Source organism: Megalops cyprinoides, chromosome 25, assembly GCF_013368585.1.
Source record: "Megalops cyprinoides isolate fMegCyp1 chromosome 25, fMegCyp1.pri, whole genome shotgun sequence".
NCBI lineage: Eukaryota > Metazoa > Chordata > Actinopteri > Elopiformes > Megalopidae > Megalops > Megalops cyprinoides.
The window spans coordinates 734055-759570 of record NC_050607.1 but is presented as its reverse complement, the minus strand read 5'-3'; the positions used below and the strand labels follow the sequence as shown (position 1 = coordinate 759570).

General features: G+C 46.4%; 3 protein-coding genes across 5 annotated transcripts in view; 1 reads left to right on the top strand and 2 right to left on the bottom strand.

The window, feature by feature from the left end:
* si:dkey-103i16.6 (uncharacterized protein LOC557125 homolog) overlaps positions 1-6159 on the bottom strand; it is a 12364-nt gene extending 6205 nt beyond the window's left edge. Inside the window, exon 1 of the mRNA XM_036520199.1 lies at positions 5951-6159. The gene's annotated coding sequence lies outside the window, so the exon portion shown is untranslated. The remainder of the gene's footprint in view (positions 1-5950) is intronic.
* A 3039-nt stretch (positions 6160-9198) lies between these two features.
* On the bottom strand, positions 9199-10149 carry tnnt2c (troponin T2c, cardiac). The gene is made up of 2 exons (XM_036520139.1): positions 10015-10149; positions 9199-9915 (listed from the first exon to the last, which is right to left on the bottom strand). The coding sequence occupies exons 1-2, from the start codon at positions 10147-10149 to the stop codon at positions 9199-9201; spliced, it is 852 nt and encodes a 283-aa protein (XP_036376032.1).
* An 8220-nt stretch (positions 10150-18369) lies between these two features.
* Positions 18370-21692, top strand: mterf2 (mitochondrial transcription termination factor 2). Of its 3 annotated transcripts, none has more exons than XM_036520391.1 (2): positions 18370-18539; positions 20436-21692. In XM_036520391.1, exon 2 carries the CDS (start codon positions 20467-20469, stop codon positions 21601-21603), a length of 1137 nt encoding a protein of 378 aa, XP_036376284.1. In that variant the 5' UTR covers positions 18370-18539; positions 20436-20466; the 3' UTR covers positions 21604-21692. The 3 variants fall into 3 exon arrangements, with proteins under 3 accessions (XP_036376284.1, XP_036376283.1, XP_036376282.1); XM_036520390.1 differs by lacking the exon at positions 18370-18539 and adding an exon at positions 19331-19380; XM_036520389.1 differs by lacking the exon at positions 18370-18539 and adding an exon at positions 19337-19380 and having other exon boundaries at positions 20391-21692.
* The last annotated feature ends 3824 nt before the right edge of the window (positions 21693-25516 follow it).

Here is a 25516-nt window from a genome sequence, read left to right as displayed (position 1 = left end):
ACTGAAAAAGCAAAGCTCTGTACTTGACAAGAAAAAAACAGACCAAATCTTGTGATGTGTGGAATGGAATCTATTTGATTAATCGCTCAATTTCTGCACCTGCTTCCCAGGTTTGAACTGAAACTTTCTTTTCCTTTCTCTCCTTCCGCCACTTCTTAGTCGGTTCTGAAGTTGTAATCAAGAATGACTGTAAAGAGTGTCATCTATTTGTATTTGGCAATACCTGGTTAGACATTAATCAATTGAAAAAATATATTAAAGTGCATTTTTTACTGAGTGATTCAACCTCTTTTTCCCCCTGAGGGTCAGCAATGGACATAACCTCTGTCTAATTACTTTCATTTCATTCATGAACCTGCAGGGGGCAGTGGGGTGCCTGCATCTGACTGCTGTTTCAACCATAAATCACTACACTCTCCCTCATTCCTCCAGGCCTGTGAGTCAAACTGAAATTCAAAACACGGTTTCTGCTCTCCGCTCCAAGAGGATGCCGGTGCATGCACACTGTCACTTTTACTGTGACCCCTGTGACCCCTGTGACCTCCGACCTGGCAGAAGTGGGGAGGAGGGCCTGATCCACCTGGAAAGAGGCCAGAGTGAAAGTTCACCCCAAGATTAACCCCAAGATTAAGAATATCAACTTGCTGCCTGATTTTTTCACAGATCCTTAAGTGATATTTTGTGTGGAATGACCCCTGAGACTAAGGCCGATGCAGAGAGTGATGGGTGTTTATGCCACACGACTTCAGCCAGCACCTCGAATGTCACAGCAAGGAAGGGCGAAGACAACTGAGGCCATAAAATGAAAGGGCAATAATGGAGCAGCTACAACTGCTCTGCTCCTGCGTTTCTCGGGGTTTATGGTGCATGCTTTGAAGGACGGCAGTGTTTACAGCGTGTGAAATGCGCTCACCCTCTGGGCGTTATTAAAGGTAGTAAATCATGGCTGCAGTAGCGTCACGCCCCCTCACGGCGTCTGCGGCTCTCGGAGTGCGCAGGGCTCGGGATGGCGGGGGGTGCGCTGGAAGCGCTCCGAATTACCTGCTGCTGGAGCGGGGACGCCCTCCAGGGCGTGGCTGGCACAGGCAGGGGGCGTGGCTGAAGCACTGTGTGCGCTGTGTGCAGGTAAAAATGCTTACACCCATGCTTAGCTCCGCAGGGGCTGCAGGTGTGGGGGTTAGCAACGGGCAGGGGCGGGAATGGGCAGACTGGCAGCTGTAGGCCCGATGTGGCCAGGCGGTACCCGGTGGCTGCAGCTGTTGGGTGTGGTGTACGTAGGCAAACTGACTCAGATTAGCCGAACGCGTTTTCTCCCCCAGGGACAAACAGACTTTCTCTGGTTCTGCTTGATATCGCACAGTTTTACTGCTTTCCCGCGCCTGTGCTGGTGTGCATATGAAGGTTACCTGTAATGAGCTGGATGCAGTGAAACCGCTTCAGATTCTGGGCCTCCACAGAGAGATGGGGGACGCGTTCAGAGGGCGACACTGGCCACATGCAGGCACATGTCAGACACACAAAGCTACACGCATGTTACACAGTGCCTGCAGTATGGACAGCCATGAGGGGGGCCGTGATTATAACATACGTATTGTATGCAGTTATGCTGTTTGATGCCTCTGTGATCCTATGATTGTTATTTAATGACAAATAAATCCCTGAAGGATTGAGGAAAGATTAAAGAGGATTTCACACCCCTCCCCTCCCATTCAGATTGCTCACTCTTTCTCCCTCTCTCTCTTTCTCTGGCCTAAATCCGACCGATCCCACCCTGCTCTGCCCAGGACAGCCCAGAGACCACCAGGGATGTGGCTCCTCCATCGGGGGTTACAGTAATTAAATTAGAGCCGGCCCACAATGCAGTGCGCAGGCCCGTCACCCCGCGGCTGCCTCTAATCCTTTTAGAGCTCAAGTACAGCAGGCAGAACCCAAACATTTCCCTCTCTCTCGCCCACAAACGCCGCGGTCGCCGACGGCAGGCCAGTGCTTTCACAACAACAGCAGTTAAAGTTATCGTAAAGCTGAACTTTCCGTCCCCCTCTCTCTCTCTCTGTAGTGCCTTCAGGGGGTGAGCAGGAGAGCATGGTGTGCTCTGGTGTGACTGAATGGCTTTAGAGCAGCCTATAAAACAGCGCCAGCTCCTGCGCTGGACGCTGGCCCTTTAACCCCGTGTGTGCCTGAGCGGCCTCTCACTGCCCCAGCCCTGCCACACAGCCTTTCATCTCCATTTCCTTCTGTGGGCCTGGCCCAGCAGGCCGGTCGTCATGGAGACAATGGCAACACTCCACCGAGCCAAAACAGCAATCCTGGACTGCTCCCCCCCGCCCCGACCCCACCCCGCCCCCACCACATAATGACACATAACCTGCATCTCTGTTACAGTCCCCCATTCACACAATGCCACTAATTCGTGTGTATTATTTGTCCAACGAGAAGGGGGTGACACTGCGGACAGGGCACCAGTGCTGACCACAGCTCCTGCTAATGACAGCTACTTCTCCCGCTAAGAGCCGAGCTTCTCCTAACTCACTCTGAGGCTGTGGTAAGTGGCCTAGCTACTCCTAGCTAACTCTGACGCAATGTTAAGTGGCGTAGCTACTCCTAACTCACTCCGAGGCTATAGTTAGTGGCCTAGCTGCTCCTAGCTAACTCTGGTGCTGTGATTCATGTCCTCCAGGGTTTGTGGGACAGATTCATTAGCTATCAGAGAGGGATTAGTCCTCAGGGGAATCTCACAGCTGATCACTATGGAAACAGGCTATCAGGAGAGGAGCAGCCATGCCACTGGCCACAGGCAGCTACACCTGCCTCGGCATTACAGTTCAGACCAAAACAAACCACAGTCAAAATATAACGACAGACTACTTCTGTGGAGTTCCACCAAAGTATTCATATTCTGCAAAAATTATTTACAGTTCAATGAATTTGCATAATATTGCCCCTTCCCTTCCTATACTCCCATTTCTCAGAGGGTGGTGGCTTTGGCCCAGTGTTTTATACAGATACACGTAAAATGCATGCTATTACAAGCGAGAAACTCAATGGAAAAAAACTAGCGAGAAATACAGGTACGTGAAATAATAACATCATTTATTTTCACATCAGGCCATCTGAACTAGCCTTCTCATGCTGTCACTGGCAGACTGTAAAAGACATTGAATTTACCAAACACACAGACTCACACTCACGTATGACAGGAAAGAGTGTGAATGGGGCTTCAGCCACAGGTTTGAAGAGTGAATTAGTTTATCAAGCTGCCAACTGTAGATTACCACTAACCATCTGAAAATGACCAGAAAATATGCACATTTCAAAGTTGGCTAAAAGCAGGCAGTCCCTTTAACATAAGGTTAAAGGGTTTCTAAAGGGTTTCCACACAGCATAATACCCTGTCACAAAATAATACCCATAATACCCTGTCATGAAAATAGTGCTTTCCCTCACCCTCCCATTGTGTATGTACACATTTCCATTTAAGTTAAAAAAAAAAAAAAAAAAAAAAAAAGCCAGACATTGTGGACATACTGCATATATCTGAGGTTAGACTGCCATCTGCTGTCCTGTCACAGTATTACATGTAACCTGCACATGTACTCCCACGGTCAGGCCCTCCCAGCTGAGTCACTGAGTTGAGGTAAGGCACTAAATTTCCAGGTAGGATCCTCCTGAGATGCAACATCCTGTTTACAAGAGGATCCTGTAGGCTGCTAAAGGCTGTACTGAAAGTCTATTAAGCACCAATTAGTGTATCCGTGGGAATAATGAACATGCACTACTATTACAAATTACATCTGATTGCAGGAACAATGATTAAAAAAAATACTGTCACTGAAATAAGCCAAAATTGCCACTAATATTTTGGTAAAACTGAAACTAAAAGATTTCTCCCACCATATTGGCATTTAGCATATGCTTTTATCTAGAGCAACTTACATTAGGTTACAATTTTTTAAACGTTACCCATTTATACAGCTGGATATTTACTAAGGCAATTCTGGTTTAAGTACCTTGCCCAAGGATACAGCAGCAGCGACCCAGAAGGGAATTGAACCAGCAACCTTTTGGCTACGAGCCCTGGGCCTTAATCACTATGCTACACTGCTGCCTCAGAGGGGTTCAGTACTATAGTTCTGCATATGATATGAAATGGAGGGTTTTGCTATTAAAAAATAACACAGCTGCAGTCTGTGAAATTGTGTGTAGGTTGCATTGTAGTAAACCACAACTCCAGAATCCGAAATAGGCAGTGTGGTGTAGCAGTAAGGAGCAGGACAGCAGTGTCTCCCAGTTTTCCTGTAATTTTGCTTGTTATCTAGAGGAGAAACCCACACACACCATTTTCGAAAGACAGGAAGTGACACAATGGCTTGGACTGGACCCAGACAAATGGTGACGGTAGATGGCAGCTGTGAGTACTGAGACACCTGAGCAAAAGCTAACTTTTCAAAAGTTTTTGCAGTTAAGGAGAGAAACAAATCATTTCACTGCGCTGCTCTGACTCTCGGCTTTCACTGGCTGCGTTTTTTTAAAGCGTTAGGATTCAAGGTAGGAGTGGCTGCGTTCTGCACTCTATAATGCATATCCCTCCATCATTCTCATACTGGCCAACAGTTTGATGGAAATCATCATAGTCATTGGTTTTCTGTATGGCAAGTTTATTTCATAAGAGCAAGTAATCGCCCAAATTCCATTACCATTATTTTTTTTTTCTTTTGTAAATTTCATTTAGGACGACAAAGCTCAGGTGGAATACCTTGTTAGCAGGAGTGTCATGTGAGGGTTAAAGGTCATACAGAAAACAATTAAAATTGCAGGACTTAAGAGAAAAATGTGATATTACAAATTACAACACTCAATTGCACTCAGATTTTACAAGTGTCAAAGCCCACTGCCCACAAGAAATACATGAGAAAAATGACCAAAACAAAAAATACAGATTTTTTAAATGTAAAACAGGAAGCAGCCCTGACAAACCTGACCTAATTTATTAACTGCCCAACCTCAGCAGCCAGGTACACCTGCTTTTCAGCACAGGTAATCGCACAGGTGTCCCTCCCAACCCAATGGCTGGCCTTCACCCTCACACATGCACACAGTCACTGTTACAGATGGACGTGAAGCCGGAGGAACACAGATCTGCGTCTGACTGATGATTTGGAACAAATGGCTGCAGTAAGAAGATTCTTCCACTGGAACATGGCTGCCCTGTACCCTGAGATGGCACAACACCCGTACTTCCCAGGCCAATGGGGTGAGAATTACAGCCTTTCCTACAAACTTCCCAAAACCTGACAGACTGTAAAGCTTTGCAGTGCACCTGGGATAGAGCTTTTAGAAGCACAACGGGATGCTTCATTTAGTAGCATGACTCACAGTGTCAAAGGGAGGTTTTTTGTGTTTGTGTAACACTATTATACGGTCACCATTACTCATGATAGGCAGTCAGTTTCGAACTTGACCTCAAACTCAGCCAGGGTTGGAGGGAAAGGGGTCGCTGATTCGGCTATATTGCATCTTCGGCTGGTTAGGTTGCAGTAGACGGCGCTTCCCGTCCCTGACCGTCATTTAACCCAAATACAATTTACGCACCGTTCAGTTTGCGCTTATTCATTTGCATAAAATTACAGAATTAAATGTCAACTAATATGAGGGTCCCTAATAAACCTTCATTATAGCAACGTTTCAGCTCAATCTGATGTCAAGAGACTGACTTCTAAGCAAAAAATCATACCTTGAATGACTGAATGCATTTTATTCAGCTGAGTGATCGTGTAATTTCAAAAGCGCTTTCACTGACAAAATGGACATAGATCATTGATCTCTTGCTAAATGTTGCATTAAAAACGCTGATGCCAACATATTTCTGCACTGAATGACCGTCCTTTTAAGCTGTGTATCCTGACATGAGTGGAGGAAAAGGAGATTTGGTAAAAAAAAAAAAGTTCGCTACCTGTTCTTTCCGACGCTGATGCAGGAGGAAGTTTTGACAACCGGCGGAGTTCGCTTAGAGAGCAGAAACCGATCAACAGAAGACCGCTAACTTCTGTCCTCCACCTTAACGAGAAAATCACTTATGATGCTTGCAACATAGTACTAATTTCCCGTTAGCCAAATATCGCTGATTACTTGAAAAACTCCTGGGTTAGCCCAATTCTGTAGTTTGCCTCTCCACGGCAATGGCTAGCAGCGTCCGGGAACAGGAAGCGCGTCACTGATTTGACATCGCAGTGCGGGAAAGAGAAGCCTAGCTCCCGCTAAATGCACTTGGCCTGCCGATCCACACGTATTAATCGTGGGCATCACCCATATTTATGACCTGCGGAGAGCACGCCCATAATTACACAGACGGGTGTAGAGTGGAGCTTGTTTTTGTCGTTGTTTTGTTTTGAATAACAAATGTACAGATTTTGCGCAAATTGGTTTTCAAATAATCGAGATGACGTTGTTTTCACTTTTCCCTCTGTTATTAGTTAATCGACATTTTGTTCAGTGAATATGTGTAGCACTGATAAACAAGCCATTTATGAACAAGAGTGGTGGATCTGCGCAGGACAGCAAGGGTGGGGAGCGCGTAGTATGGATCTTTTCAATGGAAACTACACATAAAATACACAGTAGCTACTGCGATGCTTGTGATGCTTTGGACTAGGTACAGAATTCTTGCAGCGTTAGTCTACCTTTGATCCAGCTTTAGATTTACTTTATTTCCTCCTATAAACTGGCCAGCCCTTTATAGTAACCCTTTTGAGGGTACTGTACAAATCGAGTCCAATTGCAAATGCCAGCCGACAGAGTTGACCAAATGGGCCAAGCAGAAACAGGAGCAGATTTAAACCAGTAAAGACCACAGACTCTATGGACCTTTAGAGTCAATGAGATGCTCTTTTTTTCATCTCCAGTTTTAGGTGCTGAAGAAGACGTGCGACAGATCTTGCAAATAAAATGAAGTTTTACACAAAATCAATGAGTTAGAAGAGGTCAACAAATTTGATATCATGTTTGCAAATATAACCAATTAATGAAATTAATGAGGAAAGTATGGGCTTTTAAAAGGAACAGCCATCTCAGAGCTGATAGTGGTGTGGTGTGAGTGATGTCTGATCTGCTGAGGGTGTCTCTGGAGGCTGTTCCATTATTGTGTGCATTTGCTGTTGAACCACAGGCGCTTACAACCAGATCCTAATACAGCACTCAGGAAAGGGTGCTCGCCATCTTAGGTATGTACCAAGGCAAACAGGAATTGTATTTTATATGCCTCTGGTAGCATCATTTTTTTGATAAACTTCTGTCTCTTATGGTAGTGGTAGGTGTGCCCAGACACCTAAGAGGCTGTACTCACAGGACAGCTGGACCCCAAAAACAGCTAGCCGTGAGTGAATGGAACTTGCCTGGGAAATGAGAACAGAGACAATGTCACAGTTCTACCGCTAGGTGGCGCTGCTGCACTTCCACACCGCCACTTTCAGCCTTCACAGTGCTCAGCCTGTGGGGAGCTGTGAGCTCTGAAGAGCGAGGCTGTCTCTGCAAGCTCTCACAGGCATCACAAAGGAATTACGCGCACTGTGTGTCTGACAGCTCCCTGCCACTGCAGCTGAGAGAGGGCTGTTCCCTGCTCTGATTATGAGTGGCTCTGCCTCTATAGCGAGCTGGCATTCTCAGTGCGGGCTGCCATGTGTACAGTGGTTCCTGTGTCAAGCATCTAACCAAAATGGAGCTAACTGCTATTAGCGCAGAATTTAGATGCAGGATTGGGAAGACACTGGTCTCTGTGGCCCATGCACACTTTTTTATTATTTTTTATTTTTTTTTTTTTTACTGGAAATGTTTCCATAACTGAACACATGGATGAATGGTCTGCTTTTCAAAAGGCTGTCTTGTACCTGTATCTGTGCCTTGTGGGTGTTTGTGCCCGACGCGGGAATTTGCTAAGCAAATGAGAGATTAAAAATACAATGTTGTCAGAACACAATTATGTCAGATTGCTCTGGAACCCTTTCCCTGTCTGAAAATGGAAGAAAAGTGTTTTGAAGACAATTATGATTGGATGTGACTGCTTGTAGCTGGGACAAATGTCATTTTCAATTGAAACACCAGGAGTGTCTGAATTTGTCTGTGTGTGTCTGCATTTTTGTGCTGCTTATTTTTTTGAAAAATAGTTTGAATAAACACCTGTGGAGAATGCATCTGGCCTCATGTATGGAACAGTGAACAGGCTGTGATATTAATACAGATTCTGAATATGAAAAGTAATCCCTTATCTCTTAGTGTTTCAGTGTACTCACCCTCAGAGTCAGACAGTGTGTGCTAAACTGTGGTAATTTTTTTTAAACCTAGCAAATTTAAACTTCAGAGTTAGTACAGCTGGTAAAAAGTTAATGAAAAAGACCGGCCTCACATTATAAAAAGCACAGCATGCATGTGCTAGTAACGTTGGTGACAAATGTTTGAATCCAGGGTCAGTGCAGTGTGTGTGAGGCTTCCTGTTGTGTCATGTGTGACGAGTGAAGCCTCAGAATAGAATATAATGCATAATGTCTTTACAGTACAACAAAATACAGATCATTTGGCATCTTTCAAACTTTACCACTGCCATTAAATCACAATGCTAGGGTATTTCCGGAGGAATTCAAAAAAAGCTTCACATACAAAATAAAATGTCTTATGAATGTTTTATTTAAGCAAAATTCAGTGTATTATTGGTATGCAAAATTGTCTTACAATCCACACAGGAACCTACAGATCTCTATGATAAAATGCTAAAATGTTACAATATGCCATATATAAAACTTATTATTTTCATATTTGAACAATATTCTGAAACAGTCATGTGTTTCTAAGGTGGATATTTGTTTTCATGTCATGTCAGTTACTGCATGGAGAATGTTATAGAGAAGCCCTCATTTGAGACACTGTTACATCTTTTACAACCTACCTAACAAAAAGAATTCAATGCTTTGTGGTCTTAACTTTAAATTTCTAGATTCTGTACAGGAAGTCAGAATCTTAGGGCTTGTAAAATGCAGATGTTTAACTGGCATTCACCTGCAGTTGCTGTTTTTAGAGGTTACTCTGGCCTCGGTTTAAACTGCTATTCATTGCTGGTAATTTCAGTCCTTTCCTGTGCATTGCTCTCAGACACACATGCACAGTGAAGCTACAGACTACTGGAAATGTACACCATACTCTGCCACCACAGCCTCACTTCCACGACCCCCCCTTGCCTTTGGCCCCGCGGGAGGTCTTGGTGGCCTTTGAGCCTCTCTGGTGGTCGCTGACGCGGTTTCGGAGGACGTAGATGTCGTAGCGCTGTCTCTTGAGCTTCTCCATCAGCTCAAACTTCTCAGCGTACAGCTGGTGCATCCACTGCCACAGGTCCTGGGCCTTCTCCGCCAGCTTCTCCTGGTTGAGGTGGTCGATGTTCAGCGGCTTCCTGCGCTCCATCAGGATCTTGGTCTTCTTCTCTCTCTCCGTCAGCTTCTTGCCCGTCTTCTTCTCCACCTTCTGCAGGTATCCGCCGAAGGACTTGTTGGAGTAGACGGCCTTCTTTCGCGCCTCCTCCTCGGCGCGGATTCGCGAAGCCTCCTCCTCGCGGCGGAGCTTCTCCTCAGCCAGCCGCGCCTGCCGCTCCCTCTCTCGCTCGGCCCGCTCCCGCTGCTGCTCGGCGCGATCCGCCCGCCTCTTCTCGATGCGGCTCCGCAGGGCCACCAGCTCCTCCTCCTCCTTCTGCCGGTTGCTGAAGTGCAGCTCGATCAGGGTCTGCAGGTCGTTGAAGTCCTTCTCCACACGCTTGCGGTGCAGGTCGTCAAAGTCCACCCGCTCGCCGTCGGGCAGCTTTGGCGGAGTGATGTTGGGCACGTACATCTTGGGCTTGGGCTTGATGTCCTCCTCCACAACTTCCCTGCTCTCCTCCTCTGTCTCATGGCTGTCTGCCGGCGCCTCTTCCTCCTCCGCCTCCTCCTCTGCCTCTTCCACCGCCTCCTCCTCCACCTCCTGGCTCTCTTCCTCCTCCTCCACCTCCTGGCTCTCTTCCTCCTCCGGAACCTCTGGAGCCTGCTCTACTTCCTCCTCTTCCTCCGCCTGCACCTCCTCGGCCAGCTCCTCCTCTGCCTCCTCCTCGAACTCCTGCTCTATGTCTTCTGTGTCAGACATTGTGGGCTGCTTTCCTGGGAGGCAGAGGTGGAAGACAGACTGGGAACAGGAGCTAACAGCAGCTAACAGGCGACCGAGTTGCTTCAGCAAGGAGTGAGCTCTGGAGTAGCCTTGAGAATTTAAAGGATCGCCCTCCCCCACCCCCCACCCCTCCACTCTAATGGAAGAGTTTTTTGGGCAGATGGAAGTGTGTCTATTTTCTCCCCTCATGTCTTTTCTGCCCCCCCCCCCCCCCCCCTTCACCCTGAGTCTCCCCCATCATTCCTTTCAAAGGCCAGACAATATGGGCTATTTCTGAGAAGCAACAGATGCCTCACACTTGTGCCTGCTCCTCCTGATAATACAGCAGCCCGTATCAGCTCTACGGGGGGTGGGGATCAAACCTCTCAGCTGCCACAACACAGAAAAAGTGCTTCCTACAGGAATGGCTTTGGAAGGAACAGTCTGACTAATGGCACATCCTGATAAAACAGAACAATGGCAGAGAATTTCACAAAAACCTCCATGATGTGACTCCTGTGTGTTTAAAAATCAGATTTTGAGATTTTAAGACATTAATCATGTAATCTTCAGTGGAACGGAATACATATCCATATACCTGCACTGAAATTAAGACTGAATGTGTTTTTTTCCTTTCCGTATTTCATGGAGCATTTGCTGCCTTTTTATACTGAACATCCCAAAATTCTCACAAAATAGCAAGATATGACTGACTGATGGTTAGAAAATCTATTGTATGTATGTATTGAGATGTATGGTCTCCTTGGAAAATAAATATAAATAACAGGTTAAACTGCTGTATATTAGACACAAATCGGCGCAACTATGGCACAAACAACCTGTTACTCTCAGGTTTACATTTTAATATACATCAGGATGTTGTGAACAATAGCATGGCTTGCAGACTGCAGGGAAAGATCTCATCTGTAATAAGCATGATTAGAATTTACTCTGATCGCTTGCACTGTAATGTGGTCATTAACTCTGGCCCACAGTGTACCTATGTGTTGGATCCTAAATCAGGGGACAGAAATCTACATTGCCATGTCACATGCCATTACCAATGAGTAACACCGGTCCATGTGACTGTTCACTAAACAGTATGAGTAATGACCAATCGTTACAAACGCTGTTTAAAATGAACTGATCCCAGTGAGCCAATCGGGGGCCATCTATTCTTCCGGGATTCAGGGAACGATCGGTTTTAAAATACGACACGCGATGAAAGCCACCGCTCCCGCGCAGACGAATGAAGCATGCTTTGAGTCCGTGTGGACTGCGGTTAAAGCGTTCCTGTTACAGGAGCCGCTTGCTCTTCACTCCAGAGACCTGAGAGAGCCCTACACTTTTTCCTTCCATTCTGTCGCCAGCGGTAACTGTACGAAACCGATATAGAACGCAAACTGCATGCTGGGGAGCCGCGCAGTAACGCACCCGCACGGTCTCTGTGCGGGACTGAGTGACGCGGATGGACAGGTGCTCCTCCAATAGCATCCCTACATTTCAGGAATGTCCATTAACCTCTCAGCTGTGCTCCAGGGGGGCGTTCCTTCCAAAATACCCCCACTCCCTCAACCCCCTACCCCCTCTGTCCAGAGACTCTGAGGAAACTGAATGGAGCATCATGGATGCATTCTGAGCCAGCATCTGTGTACTCTCTGTGCTGTAACATTCGTCTGTGCTGACTAAGTACACAGGAATGCTGTGTGATCTTATACCGTTTCATAACCAAACAAGGGATAACTGCCATCCCTCCGTTATATAAGCATGTACCGCCTTTACAGGCAGGGCTGTTTCATTTTTACTGTTTTCACAATTATCATGGAGTCTTTGCCTGTGTAGAGTGACACCAGCTGTCTGACTTGAGCGCTGGATTGATCCTTGTGTTGTAACAAGCCAGTACAGACATGGACAATGAGCTTTGTCCAAACCAAATGGTTTTATGAGGAGTGTCTCTCTGACATTGTTTCTGAAGAGAGCCAGCTCTGAGAGTGTCAGAGAAGCAAAGGAAAAGTCCAGAGCGTAGCTGTGGACCGAGCAAAGATGCTTCCTGCTCTGTACAGTATACAACCTGTTATAAAACAGTTATGGTCCTTGTCATAATCCATAGGTCATATATAAAATATTTATGCTTACTCTAGATCGGGAACACATTTCACATTTGGAAATGAAAAATCTGGAGTGGAAGTGTTCAGTGTAAAGTCCTGGTGTTATCAGTGTGGGGTTGTGATACTCATTCAACAGAGAGCAGGGTGAAACTGTCTGCATGCTGATGGGAGTGAAAGGGCATTGTTCTCCACTGTCTGCTAAAGCGCTCGATGGCTCCCAGCACGGTCGGATCTTCACGAGAAAGCCATGTTTGTACGCAGCAAAGACTTTAAAGGACTTGTGTTTAAAGAAAATACACCTTATGATTCAGTGGTATTGGTCTGAGTTTGTTTAGAACAGAGGTTAACTACAGCAGCTAGGAGTCCCAGTTCAAGCTGTTATCTTCACCATCTCACCTGCTTTCCTCTTGTTGTGTGGCATTGTGTGGTACATGTGTAAACTTCATACATCTCTCAGACTGATCCTCTTTTAGCTCTGCGGGACAGAGGCAGCGTGTCTGGAGTTGTGTGTGGAGTCACATGGTGAGCCGCAGTGGAATGCAGTCTAATTGGCCTGTTACACTGTTGCTCTGTTACTATTTTAAACAGCCCAACGTGCTGCTGTGAATGCTGTGCCTGGCATTCGTCGTTATTCAGTCCTACTCGCACCAGGCATCGCCCACTCTGTCACACTCGAAAGTACTAATAGTGACAGGGGTATATGAGGGATGGAGGCATACTGGCATGACCTTTCCAACTGTCCTAGGAAAATGGAAACAGCAGAAAATAAATCTGTGTGTCATGTTCAAAAACAGTTACCAACTAGTTCCAAACTAATAATTTTACTCACTAAACTGATGAGAGGTCTATGAGACAGGTCGGTAAACACCTGGAGGAAACGTTTGCACAGTCAATGCAGACCACACATCCATCACAACACTTTCTGCGTCCCGGAAGCGGAACAAGTGCTCGCGTTTCTGCTGCTATCACCATTAGCCTCCATTTCCCTCAGTACCATCCCTGCTTCCTACTGAGGGTGCCTTACAAATAATGCTGCTGATTCACAGAAACTGAAACAGAAATTGTGCTAAGTGATTAAAATGGCTTTCAGTGGGATGCAACCCTGACAGCTGGTCTGTTCCTCCAGCTGATCAGGCTTAGCCCTGTGCGAAGTCTTACCCTGAGTGCAGCCTTACCCTTGAGTGTAGTCTTATTAGCAGCATAGGGAGCTGGTCATGCTTCATTTTGCCTTTCATTTTGGCAGCTCGGTGGGATTAGGCTTCACAGTGGGTATTGAGGGCAGAATCAGGTGAGATTAATTTCCTTGTGGACAGCAAGCTTCATTAAGCAGCCTTCCGTACGCTGGACAGCTCTTTATTAAATCTATCTGTGCGTCTTGGATGGGGTCAGGACCATGAAATGGCTTTCTCTGACACACCTGCGGCCCGAGGGGGTGACTGGCACAGAGAAAGCTGCTGCACGTTGCCAACCAAACACATTTTTTTGCTACATAACTAATGACAGCTGATGGATCAGATCTGGCAGAGCAGACACACCAAAGATTAACAGGGGCAATCTCAGGCCTCAGCTTCCTCCTGTTCCAGTGGAACTGCCATCTTTTAACGGTGCTGTCTGACACAGGGGGCACGTGAGAGCCCAGCCAGAAAGATGCCTTTAATGTCATTTGTTTACAGGAATTTTCTTGTCTGGGGTGATATGAATATCTTTTCTCTGAGTGAACAACATCAGTAAGTGCAAATCCTGTAATAAGTGTATGACAGCTGGAGATGCAGGTTGAGTGGAGTGAAGCTGTGTGGCTAGCCTCAGGACTGCAGAGACCGTGTGGTGCGTTTTAAACTGAAGATGCAGTGTGAGTGGACTGGTCATTGCGGACTGGTCATTGTGGAGCGGTCATTGGGGAGCGGTCATTGAGTGGTCATTGTAGAGCGGTCATTGAGTGGTCATTGTAGAGTGGTCATTGTAGAGTGGTCATTGGGGAGCGGTCATTGGGGAGCGGTCATTGAGGAGCGGTCATTAGGGAGCGGTCATTGCGGAGCGGTCGTTGAGGAGCGGTCATTGGGGAGCGGTCATTGAGGAGTAGTCATTGTGAGGCGGTGATTGTGGTGTGGCTATGTGGGGTAGCTTCATGCCTCTGCATGCAGTGGTGTGAGAGTGAGAGAGTGTGGGGGTCAGGCTCTCCCTGTCGGGACAGGCACAGGGTGAGAGTGTGGGGGTCTGGCTCTCCCTCTCGGGACGGGTACAGTGTGATAGTGTGGGGGTCTGAGCTCTCCCCCTCGGGACAGGCACAGGGTGAGTGCTGTAAATAGAGAAATGAGGCCCTGCTTTTGGCCGGCGGCAGGTGCCGACCCCGTCGGTGCTTTAATTGGACAAGCAGCGGGATTCTCCTTGGGCAAAGTCACCGCTCTCATCCATGCAGACCCAGCAGGAGCTCCGGGCACAGACAGCAGCACTCTCAGCTGCGGAGGGCTTCACTGCTGTGATGAAGGTTTGCTGCAGAGAATGGCGCTTCAATTAAGCGCTCTTAAGCTGTCAATACTGATTGGAGTACATTTTTATTCCAGATTCACAGAGTCATCCGTCATCACCAGAATGACTAAACTGTTTGAGATGACGGATGACATGAGTGGGTGATGGCATTCGTAATCATACATAAACATTCATGGCAGCTCAGAGCAGCTGTCCTGAGTGTCCCACAGCATGTTTCTCAGGATTGCTGGGTTCTGTTTACCGAGGCTTCTGCGAGTTTCTCTGATGGAGGCCGCAGCCCTGTCAAGTCCAGTCTCTGAAATTCTGCAATTATATCATGAGCCTTTTCTAAAAATACCTGCAGCAAAAGCATTCTAATAAACAACGGAGGATTATGGGCTGTCGTGTGTCGAGGTGTCAGACTCTGGGCCACAGAGCCTTCATCTCTGCTCAGCCTTACTTGTCCTGGTCTCTCACACACAGAGGAGAATGTGCAACCTTCAGTGCAAACTGTGGCTCTGTGCCTGAAAGTGATGCGAAATGCCCTGGTCTAAGCGGTAACAGAGTGGCAGGGGGTGCAGCTGGTGATAACCCTGACTTCTGCCAGACACTTCATGTTTTTTTCCCAGAACTTAGTCATTGTTCCTGTTACACAGAAAGAATACCCTGAGGTATTATATAATTACAGACCTATAACTCAAGTGAAACACTGAAGCTAACAAGCTGTTCTCCCGGCTTTAGCGTGATCGTCTGAATGATGCAGTTAGAGATAACGCATATATAGAGTTAAATACGCATGGAAGGTACCCCTGTGCCCATAGCACATTAACTAAGGATTGCAAGTTCATTACAGTGTCTGATTGTATTGTTCAAAAATAGGAAACGGGGACAGTGATACTGCTTGCCTTGTCATGTGCAGAGTCTGGTGTGTGACTGGAGCACCTAAAAACACCACGGCGTGTTTGTTCCTCATACGCACAGTGCCCCAGAGCATTAGCGCTGGACTGTGAGTTAATCGGGGAGATATAGAGAAGTATACATGCGATAGCAAGGGAGGATGGGAATAAATAAGGCCCCTGCGTACGACTCAGAGTGCTGATGCAGTGGGGTTAGCGTGTGACGCAGGCTGCTGGCATGTGATGGCTGAGTGGCGTAGCTGCCTGCTTTTGACTGACAGCAGAGCACCACCCAGCTGCAACACGCCTGCCTTCTCCAAACTGTAACAGTGTCCTCCTGGGGGTCTTGGTAGTGACTGCATATGACTGCCTCTCTGGGCAGTATGGGGCCCCTATGCTGTTACCTGTGGCCTCTCCTGACCACCGGTCACACCTGTAACTGGGATCTTTTCTGGGCGTGGCAGCCTGCCGCCTCCTCACCATTTCTCTGATGGTTGCTACTGCTTACATCAAAACTCTGAAGTAACAGGAGTGATCTATGACCTCTCCTCAAGCTCTTACAATTAAACAATAGCTTACCTCCCTCTCTTTTTTTAAAACAAGCTGTATTAGTTTTTGCAAGAGAGTTTACATTATACAGATGAAATTATCAAGAAATACATTTAATGCATATTAGTACACTGAACAATAAAAAACCTGCAAAAGCATACATTAATCATGTCATTTTATAACATCTATAAGTGTCATTATACATCAGTGTACACAATATTCTATAAACATCTTATGTATAAAAAACTATAATATTCAATGGGGAATTTAGACTCCACTCTGCCTACAATATATTAGAACACCGTTCCACATGTAGAAAAACACTCTCAGATATTGTTCCACCATTTGTCCACCAGATGGCAGTCATGGGCTAAATCACAATGGGCTAAAATTCAAATGGGCTAAATCACAATGGGATAAAATACTCACAGCTGCTCTTCCACCATCTGTCCACCAGATGGCAGTCTTGTAGGAAGACCCTCGCAGCTGCTCTTCCACCATCAAGCCAGCAGATGGCAGTCATGGGATTATTATTTTTTTTACAGATGCTCTTCCACCATCTGTCCACCAGATGGCAGACTTGTAGGAAGACCCTTGCAGCTGCTCTTCCACCATCAAGCCAGCAGATGGCAGTCATGGGATTATTATTTTTTTTACAGATGCTCTTCCACCATCTGTCCACCAGATGGCAGACTTGTAGGAAGACCCTCGCAGCTGCTCTTCCACCATCAAGCCAGCAGATGGCAGTCATGGGATTATTTTATTTTTTTTACAGCTGCTCTTTCACCATTTGTCCACCAGATGGCAGTGGGCTAAAGTTCAAAGTTTATTGTCATATGCACAGTAAAGAAACAAGTTCCCTGTACAATGAAATTCTTCCTTTGCCTTCCACTTATGAATGCTGTTGAGTAAAACACAAGAAAACACGAGAATTTAAGAGAGAAAATATATAAAAAAGGTCCGAGAGTGTAAGAAAAAATGAAGTATATATACATTAAATGTGCAAAAAGGGCATCAGTGCAGTGTAGAATGTGCAATGTTGATGTAATGTCAGTTCCATTCCATTGCACAGTTAGTTGCAGTGTGGGTGTGTATATGTGAATGTATGCATGGGCGAGGCCAGGGAGGTGTGTATTTGTGTATTTGACCCATTCAAATACCCAAATACCCATTCAAATACTCAATTTGACCCATTCACAATGGGATAAAATACTCACAGCGACTCTTCCACCATTTGTCCACCAGATGGCAGTCATGGGCTAAATCACAATGGGATAAAATTCTCACAGCGACTCTTCCACCATCTGTCCACCAGATGGCAGTCTTGTAGGAAGACCCTTGCAGCTGCTCTTCCACCCTCAAGCCAGCAGATGGCAGTCATGGGATTATTTTTTTTTCACAGCTGCTCTTCCACCATCTGTCCACCAGATGGCAGTCTTGTAGGAAGACCCTTGCAGCTGCTCTTCCACCATCAAGCCAGCAGATGGCAGTCATGGGATTATTTTTTTTTCACAGCTGCTCTTCCACCATCTGTCCACCAGATGGCAGACTTGTAGGAAGACCCTCGCAGCTGCTCTTCCACCATCAAGCCAGCAGATGGCAGTCATGGGATTATTACTTTTTTAACAGCTGCTCTTCCACCATTTGTCCACCAGATGGCAGTCATGGGCTAAATCACAATGGGCTAAAATTCAAATGGGCTAAATCACAATGGGATAAAATACTCACAGCTGCTCTTCCACCATCTGTCCACCAGATGGCAGACTTGTAGGAAGACCCTCGCAGCTGCTCTTCCACCATAAAGCCAGCAGATGGCAGTCATGGGATTATTACTTTTTTTAACAGCTGCTCTTCCACCATTTGTCCACCAGATGGCAGTCATGGGCTAAATCACAATGGGCTAAAATTCAAATGGGCTAAATCACAATGGGATAAAATACTCACAGCTGCTCTTCCACCATCTGTCCACCAGATGGCAGTCTTGTAGGAAGACCCTCGCAGCTGCTCTTCCACCATCAAGCCAGCAGATGGCAGTCATGGGATTCATTTTTTTTTTCACAGCTGCTCTTCCACCATCTGTCCACCAGATGGGATAAATCACAATGGGCTAAAATTCAAATGGGCTAAATCACAATGGGATAAAATCCTCAAAACAAAAGAGGGCCAACACTGTAGTGCATTATTGTTCTATATGTCGGTGAAGCTGTTTCGTATAATTAGACCTACTATTTAATCACTTTATGGGTGATACATGGACATGAAAAACAGCTTGCTTGCAGTAACTTGCGGATTCTGGCTCTCAAAGTGTTTCATGTGAGGAAAGAAAAATATATGCAATCCGGTGGTGACTGTGAATATGGAGCTTTCCGTGGTAGGTGTTGTGTAATAATTGTAATGTATGAACTCGTAATAATCTTTACTATTTTGAATCCAGTGTGTGGTAATTATACATTCTGACAACACCTGCAGCACGTGTAACAACTCAAAATGGATATTATAGAGGAATAAATGGTTGCGTTAGTATGTGCCGAAATCAGCAAAATCCGTAAAGAAAACGATAGCATTTGTCGCTATACTCGAATCTCATCCTTCCTGTGTCCATTTGCTGACTTAATCTCTGCTGACATGCTAAAACCCTGCTGGACCTGCATACAGGCAGCCCGGGACGTGGCTCTTTCCCGCTGTGGGACTCATATCCCCGCATGAGCTCTTTGCGGGACAGCCTTTGCTCATCCATGAGCGCACGTCCCCTACGCGTCCATTCGGACCGCGGGCGGATGTCGGATGACAAACGCAATAACAACAACAATAATAAATATTCTGTCTAGCACCCGGAAACGAAACATGATATAATGTTACAGATTATTAGCCATTATGAATGCGCTATGATGAATCTCCTAGGTAAATAAATATTTCTGATTCAGCAGTCGATTCTATATAGTCAATCATAATGTTGGACTGTATCCTGCTCGTTTTCTTAATAGGCCTAATCAGGGTAATCTATAATTCAATGCAGCAATGTATTTGTTCACTGCATATTTTCTGCAACAGAATTTGTGTTTCTTAAATTAAATCAACAGAGCCTGGCTAGTTACGCAATGTCTCTACGCACTTTACGTGGATGTGGTGCGTAAAATGACTTTGAGAATTTAGCTTGCATAAGTAGACGTCGGTAATATGTAACATCTTCACTCCTGGATTCCGAAGCACGGGTAAATCAGCAAATCATGCACGCTTTGAGTTTATCTATCTAGCTGATATAGTTTGGGAGTTTACTTGTCTATTCAGCTAATATTAAATGTACAGATCGCTAATCATATTAACGTTAGTTACGCTGTCGCAAGCCGTGCCGGGTACAGAGATAGCTAGCTGCCTCATATCTTGCAGGCTGGGCAGAGGTACTCTTGCTATCCTGAACAGTCAGCTTAGTCACTAGCTAGCATTTAGTTTTATGAATGAACCATTCCACAGCCTTTAGTAGCTAGCCCCAACTCCTGAATGGCCGTTGGTGGTTTTTATTTTACAGTGTAACGTCTGGCTGCCCTCGGTGTCCTTGTCACTTAAGTAGTTAGCTGACTAGCGAATACAGTTCCCAGACTTGTAACTGGCTAGCCACAGTGCTTGCCCACACTTAAAGCAGTAACCCATCGCTAGCTGAATATCTTATAAAACTCATGTAGTTTATTCAAATCCGAATTTTCCTGCAGTATATTGGAGGAGCCTGTCTCTGCCAGTAAAGTTAGTTGGCTAATGAAACGGATATCAGTGTTTTGTAACAGTGTGGGGTAACATGGGTACTATTTTCGGTTTACTCGTTTCGAAGTGTGTGCTTCAAGTAGCTGTGAGTTTCTGGAAAGAGAAAAACATTTTTCTCAGTCGGTCCAGTTTATCAATTATTGATGTACAAGGAGGTTGTCTTTAACCCCCACTGAGGGTTTAGGTGATCACTTAAACGGGGGAAATTGAAATATTCTTTTCACACGTGTAATAAGAAAACAAATGTCTTCATGCATAGGACATAGTACATCGTTCTCAATTTATAGTAGTTGATGATTAGCTCATAGTATACATCTCATATCTCATATCTCAAGTCAGATTGGTTAAAAGGTTATTTCTTGGTAAAACAGGAAAACCTTAACGTCCTTAGGCTGACAGCGACACATGTCTCTAACTCATGGTTAAAATGACATTTTTAATCCACATTTTTTAATCCTCTGCGCAGTGGTGGCCACGTGGGTTCTCATCATTTTGAATGTTCTCCTGGCAGGGCGGCTCCGCCACTCTCTGGCTTTGTAGCGATGTTGCGGGTAGCGACGGCATCCCTGTGTGTCTATTGCCGCAGAGCACAATCCTACCCCCTGGCCAGCAGGGGGCGCTGCTCCACCCCCGGGCCCGGTCTGGAGGAGAATAAGCTGACAGTGGACGCGCTGTACGACCTGTCGGTGGACATCCGCAAGATCCGGAAGCTAAAGGGCTGGGTGCTGCGGCAGAGTCCCGCCTATGTGCAGGAGACCGCCGCGCTGCTGCGGGATCTGGGCGCAGATGGGGCCGTGATCGCCCGCGTGCTGGAGCAGCACCCCGAGGCCGTCCTCTGCCGCCCCGAGCAGGTGAGGGCCCAGCAGGAGCTGTGGACGTCCGTCTGCCCCAACAACAGGGACCTGGTGGGCATCATCGAGAAGTTCCCCGCCTCCTTCTTCACGGTACATCACCATGGCAACCAGAAGGCCAATATCCAGTACTTCCAGAGCCTTCGCTTGAACAAGCGCATCATTGGCAAGCTGATGGCCAGCGCCCCTCAGAGCTTCAGCCACCCCGTGGAGCGTAACCGGGAGGTGGTGAGCACGCTGGAGGAGGCGTATCTTAGTCTCGGGGGCGAGCAGGCCAACATGAAGATCTGGCTGCAGAAGCTGCTGAGTCAGAACCCCTTCGTCCTCATGAAGCCCCCCGCAGCCATCCGGGAGAACCTGGCGTTTCTGCGGGAGAGAGGCTTCAGCAGCACCGAGCTCCTCCGGCTCATATCCAAGCTGAGGGGCTTCTTCTCCGAGCTGAGCACAGACAGCATGAGGGACACATTGGCCTACTCGCAGGAGGTGCTGCGGTGCTCCGAGGAGGAGCTGAGGGAGACCGTCCTGAAGTGCCCCGCCTTGCTGTACTTCCCCGTGCCCGTCCTGGCTGACCGCTTCAAGGGCCTGCTGAGCGCTGGCGTGAGCATGGCCCAGATCAGGGACACGCCCACCGTGCTGGAGCTGACCACTCAGATCGTGCTGTACCGCATCCAGAAGCTGCGTTCCTATGGTTACGATGTCAGGACAGGCAGCCTGGAGGCTCTGAACGGGACGAAAAAGGATTTTGAGATGAGCCACGGCAGACTGCAGCTCCGTCAGGAGCGGCCACTCTTTAACCCCGTCGCGCCCCTGAAGGCGTCAGAGGAGTGACATTCGAGGGGCAGCTCTGGGACGAAGGCGGGGGTGGGGGGGCTGTCGCCAGCAGGTGGCCCTCTCCCTTCAGAACGAGGGAAACTGCAAAACGGTGGCCAATGGTTTTAATATTTTGACAAGTGGTGTCAATGCACAATGTGTTGTTTCATTAAAAATTCTCAAAATCATTTATCTCCTTTTGTCAGTTATTGAAGTGGTTATTGTAAGTTATCTGTTTGAACATAACCTGGCATACACTGTAATGTGAAACATACTTATATGTAAAGAATATTCATAATGTGTTTTGTAGAAACAGAGAAAGGTTACAGTACCGCCTAGAGGGGAAAGCCATGGTGAAGAAGAGCATCAGCTGATGTCCCAGTCATAAGCAGCATGATCATTTTGGAAGCAGCCTCTCTGGTTCCTCAGATAAGGGATATCAGGAATCACTTTGAATGAGAATCAGAATCAGACTTTGACAAAGTATGCTTTTACACATACAAGGAATTTGACTCTGGTTCCAGTGTCTCTCGTAGTGCGTTTACACAATGACTTACAAGGTAACAACAACAAATGCCATCCAGTAAACCGTTGTTGTTCTGGTTTATTGTAATATAGATGCGAATTGCCTGATTGGCTGGAGCGACCAACATTAGTGCTTTCCAGTGTAACTGGGTATGTAGCCCTCAGACAAGACTGGAGTTAGGGCTGAGTAACTAATTGTGCTCTTTTGGGCACACTGAAGTTTTCACGCACTGACTTCGATTTTCTCTTTGATGTTCTTCCCAGTGATAATGGGGATCTTCGTGTGCAAATATTTGCTCTCAGATAATTAAAAAAATCAATAAATAACTTCCTGTTCCACACCCCACACAAGGAGGCTGAATTACAAGAGTTTTTCCACCATCTTTTAGCCTGTAGGAATCTTTCAGGATGTCAGTGGCCTTTTCTACATAATATTGAAATGGATGACAAGTGCAATTAAAACGCACAATTTCCTGTTTCCCTCTGGGGGTAGAACCATACTACGGCAGTAAATATTCTGTCTGTCAGGTCTCAGAAATGATGTGTGCTTTCAGACCTCTGCTCTGCAATTTTGTGCCATTAATTCTGTCAGCTCCTTATTACATTGATACCTGTGCGCAGCTTGCTTCTGAAATAAAGTAGAGATTAAGAAGAATTCTGACTTTGATAACTGACAGACTAACACAGCTGTACATAAAGATCAGATATTCAGAGCCCTCAGCCAGCAGCCTTGACGTGTTGTTGTGTGTTTTTGATGAACACTCTTGAAGGTCATTGTCTGAAACAGAACATCCGTAGCGTAGCAGTGCAGACAGCATCCTGTTGGCAACTGGAACCTCCTCACTAACCAAGTAAGGAGGACTGAGGAAATGCAAGAGCCAAATATCTGCACATAATATAGCATGGCCCTTTCACTTTCCTGTCTTTAGGAGTTGGATTTCATACATTGAAGGACACATACATTAGTACCTTTGACAACTGAACCAGCATACAAATCCACAGCTATTGTGGAGCACTGCAAAATTAAAGATCTGTCTCCACCTAGTGGAAAAAAGTATTTTGCTGGAGAGAAAAAGATGAATTTATGATGGATAGTAGGTTATCCAGTCTGTGTATCAAACATGTTCTGTTGATGCTACAAAATTAAGTATTGACTTATGTGAGAAACATGGTTTTTGTGGACTCATGTTAACTCAATGATGGCCAAAAGTAGATTCTCCTCCTGTCCCAAGTGGTAGGAGGGAAGGGTTAGATAAACATTATTCACCAAGTCTTTGTTGTATATAAACACAATTTTTTCTATTGAAAACATTAATGTAATTCATCTTATTCCATAATTAAATGCTGATTATGATTGTACGGAGAGGTACAAGAGTTCCCCAAGAGCCCAATGTTTTTAATTAAAAAATCAAAGACAGTTTACTTGGTAGTACCCGTAGGAGGAACCGGAATGGATTCTTTAAACTTTAAAGTTTAAAGCCTCAATGGCTTGTATTCACTCAGGCATAACATATGATAACATGAGAATAGTATGGTACCATAGTATGAAATCAAATGGAAATGATGTTGGAATCTCTGGCCTATATGGAGCTTGCCTGGTTTGCATTCCCATCTGGTAATTCATAGTTGACCTTTGACCCCTGTGTGAGTGATGAGCTCCTGGAACAGTGAATAGCTGGAACAGATGTGAGAAGGGGAGAAATGACCCTGTGGCACTCAGAAAGTGAAAGTGCTGATTCACTTGCCTTCTCCTTCTACATGTTATTCAGAAAATGCCCTAACCAGGGTGAATTTCATTGCTTAGGTATTTTGTTGTCTGATTTTACTTGTAGTCCATTTGCCTAACTGCACATCTGGACACTAACAGGTGCCTTTCAGATAAAACTTTGTGCTCCTCCGGGATATAAACCTGCAGCTTTGCAGTTCCATGTTGCCTGGCTACCGCCACCCCTTGGGCATGCAGGGGCGTGGGGCGTACCTTGTTGCTGTTATATTACCTGTGCTGAGCAGATAAGATTGAGAAGAAGACTTTGACCCTGCAACCCTCTTCTTCTGGCCTGTTTGCCTACTCACCTGTGTCACTACTCACCTGTGCTTCACACGGCCCCCAAACAGCCCTGCTGCTCCCCTCTCTCCCTGCTGACTCCACTGCCGCACAGCAGATAGTGAATCAGCCTGAGTGCGCAGGAGTCCAGCTGCGCTGTGCTGCCTGTCAGTGCGCTGTGCTGCCTGTCAGTGCGCTGTGCTGCCTGTCAGTGCGCTGTGCTGCCTGTCAGTGCGCTGTGCTGCCTGTCAGTGCGCTGTGCTGCCTGTCAGTGCGCTGTGCAGCCTGTCAGTGTGCTGTGCTGCCTGTCAGTGTGCTGTGCTGCCTGTCAGTGCGCTGTGCAGCCTGTCAGTGTGCTGTGCAGCCTGTCAGTGTGCTGTGCAGCCTGTCAGTGTGCTGTGCAGCCTGTCAGTGTGCTGTGCTGCCTGCCAGTGGCAGCTCTAGCCTGTAGACCTGCAGATCACTCCTCCATGCAGTCCTGACATGTGTAATCCAATCAGTTACTGGTCTTCGTTAGCCTCATTAGCCATACACTCTGGGATAATTGATTAAACCTGTGAATCTGTGGGACTGCAGCACTGCTGGAGCTACATTCCTGCTCTGTATGCTGTTCAGTTGCTGAACTCCCTCTGTAACAGATGAAACAAATTAAAGTGCCATTTACTGGCTTGCTCACTGCGCTGGAATGCAGCTGGTACACACGCCTCCTTGGCACTGTGTTCATTTTTAACTCACAGCAACTGATCCTAGAACAGTTCCTTTACAATAGTAGCAGTAGCGGCCCTCCTGAGTGCCAGGACTGGCAGGATGTTTGGAAAGCTGGTGTCACTGCTCATGTGAGCCAGTCTCCCTCAGCAGCAGAGACCTCCCTCCATGTGGCTCAGGCTGGTCAGATGGCTGGAATGTCCCCCCTTTATTACAGTGTTAACCGTGAGCTCTAGTGCTGTGCAGCCGTAGAGTGTGACTCCGTACCCTGTGGTTACAGACCGGTGCCGTAACACTTTCTGCATGGTTTATGGAAGGTGTGGCGCCACAAAGGAAAGCACCAGGGGTTCGAGTGCCAGGGTTTAGATTCCTGCTGAAACCACAAGCAGGCACGGGCATCTGCACCGAAAGCATGCACACCACAACATGCAACACTTCCAGTCACAACATGGCACATTACCATCCTTTTAATACCATCTTAATGCTGTTTTAAATTACCAGAGACACAAATACGTTTGTAGCAATCCTCATTTTAATTTGGTAAAATGAGAGTTTTAGAACTGCAAGTCCTTTCAGAAACACTAATTCACTCCAGGCACAATTCACAAAATACAGTAATATAAATATAAATAATAAAGTAAAATATGTTAACACAAA

Excerpts from the sequence above, each read along its gene's own strand:
- tnnt2c (XM_036520139.1), bottom strand. The coding sequence starts at position 10,149 with ATGTCTGACACAGAAGACATAGAGCAGGAGTTCGAGGAGGAGGCAGAG. Across the intron at positions 9,916-10,014 it reads AGGAGGAAGAGAGCCAGGAG|ACAGAGGAGGAGAGCAGGGA; the intron begins GTGGAGGAGGAG and ends GACAGCCATGAG.
- mterf2 (XM_036520391.1), top strand. The coding sequence starts at position 20,467 with ATGTTGCGGGTAGCGACGGCATCCCTGTGTGTCTATTGCCGCAGAGCA.